The sequence below is a fragment of the Dasypus novemcinctus genome, chromosome 31 (assembly GCF_030445035.2).
Source record: "Dasypus novemcinctus isolate mDasNov1 chromosome 31, mDasNov1.1.hap2, whole genome shotgun sequence".
Taxonomy (NCBI): domain Eukaryota; kingdom Metazoa; phylum Chordata; class Mammalia; order Cingulata; family Dasypodidae; genus Dasypus; species Dasypus novemcinctus.
This window is the reverse complement of record NC_080703.1, coordinates 42508988-42526569: the sequence shown is the minus strand read 5'-3', so window position 1 is coordinate 42526569 and position 17582 is coordinate 42508988. Positions and strand designations below refer to the sequence as shown.

The 17582-nt window shown below is 40.1% G+C and overlaps 1 protein-coding gene across 16 annotated transcripts in view; it reads right to left on the bottom strand.

Moving 5' to 3' along the window:
• The window catches only part of ANKRD28 (ankyrin repeat domain 28), a 195818-nt gene that overhangs the window by 41867 nt on the left and 136369 nt on the right, over window positions 1–17582 (bottom strand). For all 16 annotated transcript variants that reach the window (XR_011647843.1, XR_011647844.1, XM_058290650.2 and 13 more), the window contains 5 exons: window positions 12473–12551; window positions 11456–11570; window positions 10021–10103; window positions 8628–8691; window positions 6890–6958 (listed from right to left, as the gene is read on the bottom strand). Coding sequence is in view for 14 of the 16 variants with exons in the window: in XM_058290650.2 (XP_058146633.1) it covers window positions 6890–6958; window positions 8628–8691; window positions 10021–10103; window positions 11456–11570; window positions 12473–12551 (410 nt within the window). In the remaining 2 variants the exon portion in view is untranslated. The remainder of the gene's footprint in view (window positions 1–6889; window positions 6959–8627; window positions 8692–10020; window positions 10104–11455; window positions 11571–12472; window positions 12552–17582) is intronic.

Genomic DNA, 17582 nt, shown 5'->3' with positions numbered 1-17582 from the left:
ATGTTGAGACAACTCTTTAGAAAATATAAGGAAGGGTTACTGGTTTAAGGTGTTTGAGGGGGGTACTTGGCACAAGGTTCACCTGGAGCAGGCTTTTAGGGAATGTGTGAAGGCTCATCTTGTCATAGTGTGTTATATCAGTGGGTGGAGACACATACAATGAGCGGGAAGGTGTTGTACCCCCATCCTGGGGAGGCCTGATGTTCTCAAACAGAGGGGGGGGGTCCTCTCAAGAGCATGGGTGGCTCCAAAGGGGGAGAACAGACTAGTGTGTCAAGCCCTCAGTATTGTTGCAAGTATCTATGAATCTTGTCCTTCAAGCAGTGAAGCTTGGTTGTCATTGTGGGCTCCAAGGGGAGGGGGAAAGAGGAGTAGAATAGATGGAAGAGGGTGTAACTAGGGAGCAATGGAAGTGTTCTGCATGATCCAGCAATGATACAGGCCATATTAAATTTCACCAAAAATTTATAAAAGTGTACAGTCTAAAATGTAAACAATAATGGAACCCTGGTTAGTAGCTATGTTTCAATATCTGTACATCAGTTACAGCAAATTTAATATCCACATGTAAAAAGAACATTGCTGGGGAAGGGGGACAAGAGTTTCATGTTGGGTATATGGGAGTCCCCTATAATCTCTATGTGACTTTACTGTGACGTAAAACTTTTTTGAAGACATAAAAAAAAAAAAAGGATGTAGACACTGAGAAAAATCAGCAAGAATGCCTTGCCACTGCACATACAGGGCAACACCTAGTACAATGATGAAAGGCAAAATGTCAAAAAAAATTTTTTAAATGATATTTTTCATTATTTTAATAGCGCAATTTATTTTTTACTTTTACTTTTTCTAAATTATTATGTATTCTATTCTAATGTTTAAACCTATTATTACTATTTCATTTTTCTATTAATTGAATTTGGCAATACATTAGACTTCATTTTTTAGAAGTTTTGGATCGCAGAGGGGTTCAGCTATGGCAGGGGAGGAGCATGGATGTGGAGTGTCATTGATGGGGGATGCATGGGTGGGAGGGAGTTCTCCAGGGCATGCATATAAGGTACATAGATATGTTAGGACGTTCGTTGGGTATTGACATAGTGGGTAGAGTTTCACACGACAACTGAGGGAGTGCTGAGTTCCCATTCCAGGGAACTCTGTTGCACTCCCCAATGGAAGAGTAATAATCCCCCAAGTGCAAGGGCAAAGGCCAGTGAAGAAGGATGGTCCAATGATGGGCCCTTGATACTGATGACTGCTTATGAGTCTGTGTGTCTGAAATTTCAACTAGGCCTAGAGCTGCAGGGTGCCTAAGAGTTACCTCCTGAGAACCTCCATGTTGCTCAAATGTGGCCACTCTCTAAGCCAAACTCAGCATGTAAATGCATTACCTTCCCACCGGCATAGGACATGAATTCCGGGAATGGGCCTCCCTGGCACCGAGGGATTACTACCAAGCACCAGCTTGTGATGTAAGTAGAAAAAGACCTTGAATAAAAGGGGGAAATGGTAAAGACAAATCAGTTTATATGGCTAAGAGACTTCAAAATGGAGTTGGGAGGTCATCAGAGGGGTCAAGATTATACACATCTCAGCAGGATCTGAGACAGCCAAAGTAAATACAACCCCAGGTAGTGGTGCTCCTAGGGCTACAGAGACACCAGGTTCTATGGTCATGGCAGATGGCTCTAGAGTTCAGTGCCTTGCCAGTGGGCCCTGCTTTGGAACTTGTATTCCTGAGTGTGATGGAACTGGACTCAGATGTAAGAATTCTATACATGCCTCTTCAGTCACTTTTACCGAACTTATGGTTGGTGCTGGGTTTGGTATATGCTCAGGAGACTTGAATCTCTGGATTGTCCATGTGCCAGCTGGGCCCTGAGCCTCAGCAGAGTTTCAACACCTGCTCTCTGGTTTGCTGGACTTATCCAGGCCAGTTAATAGGGAGGTGGGGATGCTCAACTACCACACCAGGAAACGAAGGGTCTACAACTACAAGCAGGAGAATCCCATCCATCAGCCATGTGGGATCCAAGCCCCCTCTTGATTTGGAGGTGGAGTGAACATAGCCATCCCAGGGTCCTCAGGATGAAGGAGTAAAATGTGGTTTAGAGTGGACTCACTGGTATTCTACTATAGAATTACTGTGACTCTAGCAATGAAAGAAACTGTATCACTGATGTGGAGACAGTGGCCATGGGAACTGCTAAGGGCAGGGAGAGGGAGGAAGAGGTGTGATATGGGGGCACTTTTGGGATTTGGAATTGTCCTGAATGATACTGCAGGAAGAAATGCAGGACATGATATATCCTGCCGTAACCCACTGAATGGACTGGAGAGAGTGTAAACGACAATGTAAATTATAAGCCATGCTGTGTAGCAGTGTTCCAAAATGTATTCATCAAATGTAATGAATATGCCACACTGATGAAACAGGTTGTTGATATGGGGGTAATGGGGGGGTGGAGGGAAAGGAGTGGGGTTATATGGGAAGCGCTTACTTTTCTAATGTAACATTTTGTGTGACCTATGTATCTTAAAAAGAATATAATTTAAAAATTTAAAAAAAATATTATGAGAAACTGTATGCCAACAAACTAAACAGCCTAGATGAAATGGACAAATTCCTAGAAATGCACAAACAACCTACACTTCCACTACAGCGAATACAAGAACATAACAAACCAATCACAATTTAAAGAGATTGAATCCATCATCAAAAATCTCCCAACATTTTGTCTTCAAAGAAGATTTAGGTTACAGAAAAGTCACATACAGAATACAGGGGATTCCCACATACTCAACATCCTTCCCCTTTTCCTCTTTCCCCTATTTTTACACGTGGATGGTACACTGGTTACAATTGATGCACAAATACTGAAACACTGCTACTAACCATGGCCAATGATTTACATTATAGTTTAAATTTTGGACCATACACTTTTATAAATTTGGGTGAAATTTAACATGGCCTGTATCCATCATTGCAAGATCATGTAGAACAATTCCATCCCCCTCAAAATGCCAGTGTTCCATCTATTCTATTCTTCCCTCCCCCTCCTCTCAGGACCCACGGCAACCACCAGGCTTCACTCCTTGAAGAACAAGATTCATAGTTACTTGCAGCAAAATTGAGGGCTTGATATACTGGCCTGTCTTCCCCTATTAGGCTCTGCCTATGCTCTCAAGAGACTCCCACCCTCTCTCTATTTGAGAACATAGCAGGACTCCCCAGGATGGGAGTGCAACCCCTTCCCGCTCATTATGTAGGTCTCCACCCACTAATACAGCACACTATGACAAAATCATCACTCGCACACTCCCTAGAGGCCTGCCCCAGGTGTGCCCTGTCCCGCATGCCCCCTACATTCAACACCCTAAACCAGTAACCCTTCCCTGCCATATTGCCAAAAGAATTTCCAACCTTGTACTTTCAACCACATACCTGTAAATCCCCAGGGTTCACCTGCTCCCTCCAACTGTCCCCCCAGTTCCATGGACAGTATAACTCACCCTCCCCACCCTCCCCTCCTTCCAGACCAGCACTGCCCAGCCCAACAGCATCAGCGCACCATTGTCATGCCCCTCCATCACACAACTGTACTCTTTGACCTCATAATAGATTTTGCCTGTATGGGCACTGGCTCACAACCCTCTTCTCCCTTTCTGTCTCCTATACATCTATCTTCTAGACTCTAGCTCTGTGGAGTCTGCTCAATTTGCTTAATTCATATAAATGAGATCATGTAATATTTGTCCTTCAGTGCCTGGCTGGCTTCACTCAACATAAGGTCTTCAAGATTCATCCATGTTATCCCATGTGTTAATATTGCATTCTTTCTTACAGCTGAGTAATATTCCATTGTGTGTATCTACCACAATTTGTTTTATCTATTCATCTGTTGAAGGACATTTGGGTTGATCCCAACTTTTGGCAATAGCGAATAATGCTGCTACGAACACTGGTGTGCATAAGACACTGGGGGAATAAACAGAAGAAGAGTTCACTGTACATACAAGACAACAGATCTACAGTGATGAAAGACATAATATCAAAAAAATTTTTAATTTTATATATTTTTTTGTTATTTCAAATTCCAAAAAATTTTGTTATTTGTTATTAAAACTATGATTATTTCATTTTTGGAATTTATGCCCGCCAGTGTGACAGAGCTAGACTCAGTTGTAGTTTCCCTACACATGGTTCTTCTGTCCTTTCTAGATGAACCTGTAGTTAGTACTAGAGTTGATAGGTACTTGTCCAAGAGACTTATTATCTTTGGGCTGACCATGTGCCAGTTGGGACCTGAATCTCAACAGCGTTGCAACACCTACTCTCCGGTTAACTGGAAACACCTAGGACAACTAACAAGATGATGATGATGGACAAAGACCATCTCAACAAACAGAGACAGTCTACAATTGCAAACAAGATAGTCCCATCCTTCTGCCCCATGGGATCTAAGTCCCCTCTCAATTAAGAGGCTGAGTGGGCATCATCATCCCAGAATCCTCAGGATTGGGGAATGAACAATGGACTACAGTAGGCTATAGACTTATGGTGATTCTAACAATGGAAGAACTTTCATTGTTGATGTGGAGGCAGTGGCTATGAGAGGTTCTGAGGGGAGGGAGAGGGCAAAATAGGTGTAATATGGGGGCGTTTTCAGGACTTGGGAATTGTCCTGAATGACACTGCAATGACAGATACAGGCCATTGTATATCTTGTTATAACTTAAAATATTGTGCAAAGAGAATGTAAACTACAATGTAAGCTATAATCCGTGCTTAATGGCAAGGCTCCTAAATGCTGTTCTAACAAAGGGACGACACTAATGAAGAATGTTATTAATGTGGGAAAATGTGGGAGGGGTAGGGAGCAGGACACATGGGAATCCCCTACAATTTTTAGGTTACATAAATGTAATTTAAGTATCTTTTAAAAAGAAAATACAGGCGGCGGACTTGGCCCAGTGGTTAGGGCATCCGTCTACCACATGGGAGGTCCGCGGTTCAAACCCCAGGCCTCCTTGACCCGTGTGCAGCTGGCCCATGTGCAGTGCTGATGCGTGCAAGGAGTGCCCTGCCACGCAGGGGTGTCCCCCACATAGGGAGCCCCACGTGCAAGGAGTGTGCCCCGTAAGGAGAGCCGCCCAGCGCGAAAGAAAGTGCAGTCTGCCCAGGAATGGCGCAGCCCACACGGAGAAATGACACAGGATGATGTGAACAAAGAAGATGCAGCAAACAGACACAGAGAACAGACAACCAGGGTGGGGGGGAAGGGGAGAGAAAGAAATAAATAAAATCTTAAAAATAAATAAATAAATAAAAAGAAAATACAGGGAGTGTATATACATATATAAAGAATATTCCAGGACTGGATGGCTTTGCAGGTGAATTCTACCACGCACTTTGAGAGGAATTAACACCAATCCTGTTTCAACTCTTTCCAAAAATTGCAGAGGAGGGAAAATTACCCAACACATTTTATCTGGCCAAAGCTAGATAAAGACAAGAAAAGAAAATTATAGGCCAATCTCTCTAATGAACATAGATGCAAAATTTCTCAGCAAAATTGTTCTTTATGCTCACACAGTGCCATCTATAATATCATTCATCTCTTTAGTCATATTTTCCTTAATCTCCTTAAACTGACTAAAGACATTTGTATGAACATCATTGATTGGTTGTCTTAAATCCTGTGTTTCATCTGGATTCTTGCTTTGTTCCTTTGGGCCATATCTTCCTGTTTCTTAGTAAGGGTTGTTATTTTTTGTTGACACCGAGGCATAGCATTTTTTGGCGATTTTGCTCTGTTGATCAATTTCTCTCGTGTAGTGGTATCATTTCACAGCTCTTCGATTTTTAAGATAATTTTTTCTAAGGCTCTAATACTGCCCTGTTTAAGTAGTCAAAACAGGGCAGGGAGTTGCTTATGGGGCCCAACCAGGTCCACCGTGCCTGGGAAGGAATCAGGAAAGATCAGCCTGTCTTCCTTCCCTTTCCCGGCTGGTCAGCAAACCCTTCCAAGGAGACGAAGTTCACCTGAGCTAGTGAGATACACTTGCCGAAGAGAAACCACAGTCAACCCTCCAATGCCCCCTCCCTCTTCTCAGGGAGGAATCTGCCCTCTCCCCTCTCTGCTGGCCGCAAGCCACAGATCTTTACCAAGGCTCTTCCCTGTGGAGTGGGGGATAGGCAGCATTTCCAGCCATGGGGGTATTAAGTCATGGTTTTTCCTTCAGCCTCTCTATCCCCAGTCCCTCTCCTGGATGATGCGTGCAGTACCGTCCTCGTCTGCAGGGGACCCCAGAGCGGCTCCCTTGGATGACTTCTATGCCTTCTCCCCTATTTTGCAAAGAGAGCTGTGCCCTGCCTGAGCTACTCTGACACCATCTTGGATAAATGCACAGACTTGCTAACTATTTTCTCCCTCTTTCTAGTGCTCTGTAACCAGGTAGCGGCAGTAGGTTTTTGCAAAGGAATGACTTGGGAAAAGGGAAACTATACTACCGAGTCCTTGGTGTAGGAATTTCTCCAAAAAGCAGAGGTGTCATGGGGTTTACACTTACATGGTCCTAACTAGGAGAAAGGAATGAGTGCTACCAGGAGGTGTAGAGGTGCCCACCAGGCCGTGGCGGTGGTGGGCTGCCTGGGACTACTGCATGGGCCTAGGAGGGAGACAGTCTACAGGTGACAGTGATAATTTGTAAGTTATCACCTTTAGATGGGCCTTTCAATGAATCATGATCACAAAGCAAAATATCCTCAAATGCGCAATTAATTCTCAGAAACCAGTTAGAAGGTCAGAAACCAGTTAGAAGGTCAATCAAGTTACTAAGTAAATAAAATTAATTAGGCTCAAAGAAGAACTTGATCACACCCTACCTCCCAAATTTGTCCTTTTTGTTGAAGTCTGCACCAGTATTCAACAGAAGGTTTAGGCACTCCAAATTCCTATTTGGGAAAAATACAGTTAGAAGCTTTCACTGTCAGTGGTTTTATAATGATATTGATAGATGTAAATTAGTAAAAATTCATGTTTTCCAATGAGGATTAAAGTGGATAAAACGGCATGCTTTACATTTTATGAAGAGTAAAACATTAAAACTCATCATATCTGAAATGCAAAATATACTGTCACACTGATAGGAAAAAAATTAATCATGTTGTCACTATTTACATTTACTATTTACATTAAACAGATCCTAAAGAATTTTTAGGAAACTTTAAAACAAACATCATAAAACATGCTTAAAATTAGTTTATATGTACGTGGTGTTTACTACTAAATTAAAGTGGGTGGGGAAGGGCTGGAAACACAGATCATGCCTCGGATTCGTTTTCTTTTATCTCCTCCTCTACTGTAACTGCCGTACATAGGAAGGTGGCTGATTTTAAATTGCAGGGGAGTACATGACTTGCACTGGGTATTTCTCTAATTTAATATTACACTGTCACTTTACTAAGTTACAATGAAAACTGGAACTGCCGAGTGCTTAGGCACTCATGCTCGCTCTCCTCCCTTCCTCTGGACAAGCTCCATGGCAGTAAGACTTGAACTGGCAAGTTCCTGGTGAGCCTGCAGAACAAGGGGAGCCAGTCACATGTTCACAATCCCTCTGTACAACTGAGACTGGCCTGGTGGTGGTTTTGGTTTAGCACATTTGCCATCTGAATAGCTGTGATTTTATTTAAGTAATTATTTAAGTAATTTTAAAAAAGTTCTTGCAAAATGTCCTTTTGATTAGTCATCATGAAATCAAATGGCTATCATAGATATAGTTTCTATATGATGAGAAGTGTTATATTAGCAGCACATTTTCAGAGACCAAGAGTTTTGGTTGTAGGAGTTAGTTGTTCATATCAACTGCCTAGTTTCCCATAGTAGCAGCATTTAAAACTTAGCCTCGTATCTCCCAGTTTCAATTTTTCTTTTTATTTACTAATCCCGAGTAGAAGCAAGATATAATCCAGTTCATCACATTGTTCCCTCCCTAAATATGATTAAAAAACAAATAACTATTTGCCTACTTTACTAGTATTAATCAGAACATTCCCAATGTATTCATGTTATCATTTGAGGACATAGTCTTTAATTTTCTAAACAAGAAATCACAATAGTATTTTTTTTTCCCCATTTATCCAGGAAAAATTTTCTCTTATAGAAAGCATCACTTCAGGGACCAGATGTGGCTCAAGCATTCAGGCTCCTGCTTCCTACTCGGGAGGTCCCAGGTTTGGTTCCCAGTGCCTCCTAAAAACAAAAACGCAACAAAAAAACAACAGAAAGCAAACAAAGAAAAAAAAAAAACAATTCAGGGGAGCCGAGGTGGCTCAGTCGTCGAGCGCTGGCTTCCTGCATATGAAGTCCTGGGTCCAATCCCCAGTTCCAGTACCTAATTAAAAAAACAAAAACAAAGCAAAACAAAAAACACCCCACCACTTCCTTTTAAAATAAGTTTGTTCCATCTTTCTGCTACCCCAGTCTTTCTTCTCCCAAATCATTCCTGCGATGTTTTGTTTCCCATTTTGTGCTAGCCCAAAACTAATAAAGAAGAACAAAGATAAAACTACCATGGGCACCTATTTTTTTCTTCCGGAAATAAAAATACTAGTAACATACCCTCCAGCTGCAGCTGCGTGTAGACAGGTCCTGCCAAAATCATCAGGGGTATCAATATCAAGTCCTAGAGGAATGAATGTCTTACATGAATGCCTGCTAAAATGTTATGTCAAGAATCCCCCCTCCAATCCCAAAGAAAACTATGAATTCTGAATAGGTATGCAATTATTGCAGAGAAAGAGATAGTTAAAATTGTATTACAAATAATTTACCACTGAAGGATTAGGGGCTAGAGGACAAGGGCTGGAGTGGGTGCATGTGTAAAAAGCCATCGGATACAATGGAATGTTATTTGGCAATAAAAAGAAATGATGTACTGATACATGCTACAACATGGATGATCTGTAAGTCAAAGAAGCCAGTCGCAAAAGACCACGCCTCAGGTGACTCTGCAAGGTCAGCAGGTAGGTGAGTGGTTGCCTGGGGCTAAGGTGAAGAGGCCGGACTGATGAGAATGTTCTCAAGTCGGTGCTAACTAGATCACATCCCATTGCACACCATAAACAGGCAAATTTTAGGGTATGGGGAGTATATATCAATAAAGCTGCTCTAGTTTGTTGTTTTGCTATGTGATTCGTTACCAACTTGGAGATTTTATTATTCCCTCTGGATATAATGGGTATGTGAATACCAGGGAACACACGCAAACACTTTTACAAAAAAAATCAAAACAACTCATTAAAAAAAAAAAAAGGAACCCAGAAGAAGTATCTGTCTCACTCTCCACAATGTTAATTTTCACTGAAATGGTCAATTCTTTCAGTAAACATTGTTAATATACAAAACTGGATCAACTTTAACACTTGAGAAACAGATTATCATTTAAAATCAATTAGGTCTTATTATATAATCAATAATTCCATGCATTTAATAAGAGCCATAGCTTTTTAGAAATATTTACATAAAGTCATTGATCCTGTTTTGTTTGAAACCAACTATGCTTATGGGATTTTAAACAGTAATTACATATGCCATTAATAATTTTACAAACTTAGTAGAAGATACTGCAAAATAGCTCTCAGCCTTTATAAAGGAAGCCAAGTCCAGTAAGACATGCAAATGAAGATATTTTGCTTCCATATACGAAGGGACAATCCAAAAAGACCAACATCCAACAAACAGGAGCTGCTCCAGAAACTCTCCACACCCCACCCCCCAATAAACAAAAGGGAAGAAGTCACCGGAAAAATAAAAAATTTCCCAGTGCTGAAGAGAAAATCAAGTCTTGAAATTAAAGGACCCAATATCATCTAAAAGGGGTTAATGAATGATCCACACTTAGGTACATCTGTATATAACTGGGGGAAAGCAGGGTAAAGATAACAGAGCCTTAAAACTTTGGATTGTTGGGGAGAAAAAGAAGGGCGAATCAGTTTGTGATGGTTTTACTTACCTAAAGAAAGAAGTTTCCTGCAGCAATCTGAAAAACCACTTAGGGCTGCCAAATGGAGGGGGAACATTCCATGTATGCCACGCCTAAAGGAAATGGGACAGTACCCTAATTACACAAGAAAAATATCATCATTTTTAAACAATCACACAGAAGCTACGGAAGTGAACGATAACTAGATGAGCCCGCATCTCTGACGCCTGGTGAGCTCCAGGGCAGTCTCTAGACGGGGTGGGGAGGGGCATCACCACCAGCAGCAGCTCTGCTCCTGGTGTGCGGGGTCCACCCTCGTCACTGCTGCCACTTGAGACGCTGTGGCGGGGGCCGTGCACCGCAGCCCGCGCAGCAGCACCTCTGGGCTCTACCCTTTCCCCCAAATGAGACAGGAGAAAATCTTTCCAGACATTTGCCCAAGGGACAGTGTCTCTACACCACCACCATCCTTCCTCAACTACTGAGATCCAGTCCTAGGGGCAAACATGCTTAAAAATGGTCCCTGCAGTGTTTTTTTATAACAGTGAAAACGTAGAAGCAACTTATGCTGATAAATGAAGAGAATGAACAAATTGTGAAATCTGAATGAAGTAATTCAAATCTACAGTTATTTGTAGAAATGTGACTAAAGCCGAAGCCCGAACACTTATCTACAGGCTAAATCGGTAACTTAACTAAGGCTCAAAAAAATTTAAAAAATTAAAAAAAAGGTTGCAAAAGATACGTACAACAGCATACCATTTATAAAATTTTAAAGATCTGAGGGAAGCGGATATAGCTCAAGCAGTTGTGTGCCTGCCTACCACATCTGGGAGGTTCAGTTTCTAGTGCCTCCTATGGAGGACGAGCAAGACAGTGAGCTGATGCAACAAGATGGTACAATGAGATGACGCAACAAGAAGACACAACAGTTGGGGAGCAGAGATGGCTCAAGTGATTGGGTACCTCCCTCCCACATTGGAGGCCCCAGATTTGGTTCCTGGAGCCTCTTGAAAAAATAAGACGAGCAGACACAGAGAGCACACAACAAACAGGGGTGGGGAGAAACAAATACATCTTAAAAAAAACCAAAACAATGATGTGAAACTTGTTAATGAATACATATAAGTAAGAGTAGTATAAAATACACATAGGAACAATGAACATCGACTTTCAAGTAGGTTGTTTTATTTCTGTGGGGGTGCAGGAGACCCTATTTTCCAAACAAAATCTTAAATGGACATATGAATCTATAAAACAGAAAGTAATGAACTGTTGTAACCCAATTGGGGAGAGGGCTCCCTTAGGCCAGCTACTGAGGAATCCCTCAGCACTGCACAAAGCAGTCTGCACGACACTGAGGACGAAGCCCCCGTCTGCTCCTGCAATCTCCAGGAAGCTGCAATCCATCCCTTCTGTGCTCCTGCCACACACAGCTGCCAACCCCTGGTAAAGTGCTACGTACTTCGCAGTGTCAGCACCACTGGTGATCAGAGTGTTGATGAGCAGCTCGTGGCCGTACCGTGCTGCTACGTGCAGAGGGGTGTTCCCGTTCTGATCCTCGCAGTCGATTGCAGCTCCTGCAGTAAAGGACACACTGTCACACAACGGACCACCTTAAGTCCCGTGGAAAGCAACAAAAACTGCTGCTGAAGCACAAGGTAACATAGCAATTTAACTACATTACATTCATGGCATGCTACTCAGTCAGGCACTGGGGTTACAGATTTCATATTTAAACTAGTTTTATGAACTAGGCATAAGATTTTAATAGGTTTTCCAATGACAAAAGAGCTCTGGGGTCCAGTGAATTTGGAAATCACTGCACTAAAACAAAATTAAACACATTTTTTTTTAGAGCAAAACTTAGCAGAACTTTAATATGCATACCCTGAGCATCATCACAAAGACTGTATGCAGTGCTTCGCAAACTGTTTGATGGTGAACCTATTTCTGCTTTTTTCCTGCAAAACTATAATACCTATTATTGTGAGGACTGAAAAACAATTCCTTGGCACATGCCTTGGAAAACACTGATTTAAAAGTAATGACTCACACTAATAAAAATGAAAAAAGACTACAGTTCAGAAGTAAATCCTGAAATTGGTAAAAAAAAAAAAAAAGGATAAAAACAAATGTAACAAAAGTCTGTTTATAATACAAATTACGGTGGAAGGGCAGAGTTTTCTGTTTAACAATGTTTTAAGAATTCACCACTCATTGCTAGAGAAATAGTAATAACACTGATGATTCATGGAAATCAAAGCCAAAATAAATGGAAAAAACAGAAACAAAACACCAAAATTCTGAAAATACATATACATGGCATTTTTGTAATATTCTTTATTATTGATTTTTTGTGAGATCTTAAATCAAAATATTAAAAACATAGACTGGTATGATAATTCTTTAATACCATTTATTCTGTGGATGTTTTCACTACATTTAAGGGGGGAAAAAAACAAACAGAAATACTTTTTACCACTCTGGATAATGGTTTGTGATCTGGAGAATCTACCGTGAAGGGCAGTCATGTGCAGTGGGGTTTTCCCATCTTTGCTCTGAAATAATTGAAGAAATTAAAAAATTACTCTATTATATCCAAAATATATAATCTTTAGTTTTATTTGGAATATTCTCTTGCATCTTTATTTCAAAAAACTGCAAATTGAACAAGGTAAACTGAAGCCAAAGAAAGTGAAAATAAAAATGGTTCATATAATGCACTCATTCTAAGAAATTCTGAATCCCTCCTTCACTAACAAAAAGTGAATATCAGAATTAACTTCACTATAATTGTATGAATTTCTTTACTAAAATCGTATGAATTTCTTTATAATTATTTCTAAGAAATATTCATAGCTATTTTCTCACATCACTTAAATCAGACCACTGAATGTATGTATATCATGTAGAAATTCTGAAATTCAAAAGGAGTTCCAAATATGAAGGAAGTCAACCCCCGATTAGATGGCATTAATCTTCTTCCCTAAAATCTTTCTAGTCAAAAACACATACATGATTGACACAAGGGAAGAGACTGTTTTGCAACTCCTGATATCTCAGAAATATTCATCATGACTTCTGTTTACTTAAAATTGAAATATTACAAATGCCCTAGGTTTACATGAATACTAATTCTGTTTAATGCAGATCTCCTTAAGAGAATTACAAAGTGTTTCAGTAATATCAGATAAAAGTATATCTCTGTATTTGATTCCATTTATTTATTTATTTTCAAGCAAGCAAGCTATCCAACTGGCAAGTAATCCAAGAATTTTCCCATCTTTTGGGAGCAGAGTTTGCACAGAAGAAAGAAATGTGAGGGCTCTGGAGTCAAAATAACATCAACACGAATCGCAGGTCTGCCACTTAGCATGAGCAAGATTTTGGAACAGTTGCCCAGTCGGGGATAACACCAGCTATATACCTCATGGATCTACAGTACAGAGTAAATACAATAATGTCTGTAAAACATCCACATAACATACCAGTGCTTATTACAACACACTATTATTTCTATTTGGTGTTTTTGACTTATGTGCTACCTGTCATTCTTTCAGTCACAACAAAACAAAAAAGCACAAAAACATTTCAATAAAGGGATTCCAGTTTTTAGTGTCTTTTCAAAATTTCCCTGATATGAAATGTCTTGATTTTTAACGTCTACAGATATTTCTTAAAGATAAAAAAAATCCTGTAGTAAAATTTTGAATTCAAAAATGACAAAATTTAAAAGGTATAATTAAAATTATTTCTTTCATATAGTAAACATTCTGTTCCAAGCAGTTTTAAAACACTTCATGTATATTTAATCCTCATACCCACCCAATGAAATGGGTAAAACACATACCATTAAACTGTTTTGTAGATGAGGAAACTCAGGCTCTGCAGCAAAGTAACTTGCCAAAGTCTCACACCTAGTAACTGGCAGAGTCCTTTACTATAAGCCTAGAGGTGGCATTGCATTTTGTCAGCGTTTTAATTTTTTTATACTGACCATACGAAAATATTCAAAACGTACAAAAGAAAAAAGAGATTCAGATTATTAACTGAAAAGTCTCTCTAAGACATGCTGAGAGGAGAGGGACATGTTAATTTTCTCTAAAGTGGAGAGATATTTTCTTTTTTTTTCTTTTTAAAGATTTATTTTATTTATTTCTCTCCCCTTCCCTTGCCTTGTCTGCTCTCTGTATCCATTCTGTGTTCTGCGTCTGTTGCATTATCAGGCAGCACTAGGAATCTGCGTTTCTTTTTTGTTACGTCATCTTGCTGCGTCAGCTCTCAGTGTGTGCGGCACCACTCCTGGGTGGGCTGCACTTTTTTTCACACGGGGTGGCTCTCCTTGCGGGGTGCACACCTTACATGTGGGGCACCCCTAAGCATGGGTGCCCCTGTGTGGCATGGCACTCCCTGCGCGCGGCAGCACTGTGCATGAGCCAGCTCACCACACAGGTCAGGCGGCCCTGGGAGTTGAACCCTGGACCCTTCATATGGTAGGTGGATGCTCTATCAGTTGAGACACGTCCACTTCTCAAGATTTCCCTTAAGTCACTGCTGGGGACTGAATCATGTCTCCAACCCCTAGTCCTGTGGGTGTGCAGCCCATTTGTAAACAGGACCTCTGGAGATGGTATTAGTTAAGTGTGCCAAAACTGAATGAGGCTGAGTCTTAATTCAATACGGCTAGCGTCTCAGAAGCAAATGAATCTGGACTCAGAGAGAGGACACCACAGGGAGCAGCTGGAAACTGCAGGTCAATGGAACCCAGCACAGAAAGAAGACGCCACTGCGTGCATCACCATGGAATAGAGAAGCCAACGACCCAAGGACAGCTGCAGTCCACCCGAGGGCCACAGGCCCCGGGAAGAAAGCACTGTTTCCCTACACTTCGATTTTGGACTTCTCTTAGCTGCAACAAGATGAGACAAGAAATTCCCATTGTTTAAGCCAACCCATTGTTTTAGCAACCAATAAATGAAAACAGTCATTTTTAGAATCAACCTAGGAGGCTTAAACAAATGAAAATGGAGAAAGACCCACCCAGATTACTAAGAGTTGCTTTCACAACCAAAAATAAAAACAAAAAGCAGTCACATATACTAGAGTACTTTTTATGTTTAGAGTTTAAATCAAGTATTTGGTATATTTTGTTTTTCTGACCAAAATTCATTCCTTAAGAAAGGGCAAGGTGGAAAAAGGTGTACTGCACCTTTGTGTAATGCAATGCATAGGGTCCATGTTAAACAAGTTTATAAAATTATGAAACAAGTATATAACGTATAAAACTATACTGCCTTTTAAACCCCACTTTAACACTACCACTTTGTCAGACAACTAATCAAAAAACTTAGCTCTGATTTCTATTCATCCACAACTTGATAAGTGACAGAAACAACAAAACGGAGAATTAGGTAAGAGGAGAAAATGAAGCATAGAATAAGGAAGAGAAACTCTGATAAGGAGAACATGAAGGTAGCAAATTTAATTTTTTATAATACACGGCAAATGTGAAGGCCTCAGCTCCTTTGTCAAGCAACAATTTTAACACCGGTTTGACAAATTAAGGCAATGAAGGTGTCAGGAATGAATATATATTCTTGCTGGTTGGAAACTAACAACTATCAACAATTTTTATGTAATTTCAAAGTTGGAAGAGACCTCAAAAGTCATCAATGACATAGCAATTGTGTTCTAATGGAACCCAGCAATAAAATAATTGGATATAAATGGGATGTCACACAGACAGGCAAGATTAAGAAACATTTTATAAAATCTATTTTTAAACCAACATTTTGATGCTCCCAAACCTGTTTAAACACCCACCTCTCAAACACTTTGCTAAAAAATTCCTTTGTCATGCATAAAACCCACCACTGAAACACCTAAATCATTATGGAGGACAATCAGCATGCATCGCACTACAACTGAGCTCCTCCCAGGACTGAGTCCAACTATTTTTTGTCTGTATTTTCTTTTGAAATTTAATCACACAGCACAATACTGTGAATGTAATTAACAGCACTGAATTGTATATGCAAATGTGATTAAAAGGGGGAGATTTCAGGTTGTATATGCTACCAGAAAATTAAAAGAAAAAACATAGGTCTGTACAACACAAACAGTGACTACTATCATGAACGATGGACTATAATTAATAGTACAATTACAAAAATGTTCTTCCATGAACTGTAACGAATGTACCTCACAAATGCAAGGTGTTAATAATAGAGCAGTATATGGGAATTCTGTATTTTATACATGAATATAGAACATAGACCTACAATTTTTCTAATTAAAAAAATCAATAAAAGGTAATGAAAAACTGATCCCAACTTTTTAAAAAGTCACAGGTACTGGAGGGAGGTGAATGACACAGACACTGACATATGAAGCAAGTGCCTCATTATCATGAAATTATATTAAAGATTTATGCCCAAATGGAAGTGTATAAAATAAATAGGAAACGACCTACACCTTTTAAAGGGAGCACCACATAAACTAAAAAATGTACAACAGCTATTAATAAAAAAGCTACTTTCATTTCCATGATATTTAATATTTTAACACACAAAGATAAGGCTGACAAAAATTGATTGTGAGTACCGATTTAAGAATTACCAACATAACTTCAAAGTTTTAGTTTTGAAATAACCTAATCTTCACGGAAAAATATTACTGGACTTTTGAGGAGAAAGGTAACAAATTCTACCCTACCAAAGTTAGATATTTTTCTGAGCCTTAATTATTCAAACAACAGGAATTTTTTAAATTAAAATACGCAGTTCAAAATTATCATCAATACATGTTTACTACTACCTGTGTCTTCCTTCCTTGGATCATCATGCATGTACTGTGTCCCTTGGTAGGGAGAGAGGGCAACTTATGGCAACGGACCCATCACAGAGGGCCTGCTACCACAGCTGCCAGGGAGGCTGGTGGCAGCGCTAAGGGCTATGCTTGAGCTGAGGACAGACTGCGGCCAGACGGCCTCCCTCCTCCCCACTTCTCATCGTACTGGAACCAAGTGCAATTAAAGCTCTCTGAAGAAAGCTTGGATGTTTTCACTAATCCCAGATGGCTAGATTTTATTTGTGGTTTTCTTTTCCTCACACCCCGAGATACTATTTGGCTAGTACTCAGAGGATAAATTGATGAATTAATACAGAAACCATCAGCGAGAGCATCCTGGAAAAGTTAAAATGACGACTGTATCTTATAAACTAGTGATGCTCAAAGCCTTGGTAGCATTGTGTTTGCTTACAGAACTTATAGTAAAATAATATTTATTTTGGTTCCAAAATTTCACATATTTCTAAAATCCAAATGCTCATTCATGAAAGTGATCGTGAACAAATAAGAAAAAGCAACTATTCCTTATGTGCAATTTGCTGATACTGGTTTGTGTTCTTCCAACGTTGTGAAAAAAATTCAAGAGAAGAGCTGAAGGAGTCGAAGAGTGAACACGAATGCACACACCACCTAGATTCTACCACTGCCCTGTCACCACAAGTGCCTTCTCACAGACCTGGCCAGCTAGCCATCTTGTCTGATACGTTCTGTAGACATCAGGGCATGTCATTTTAAAGCAC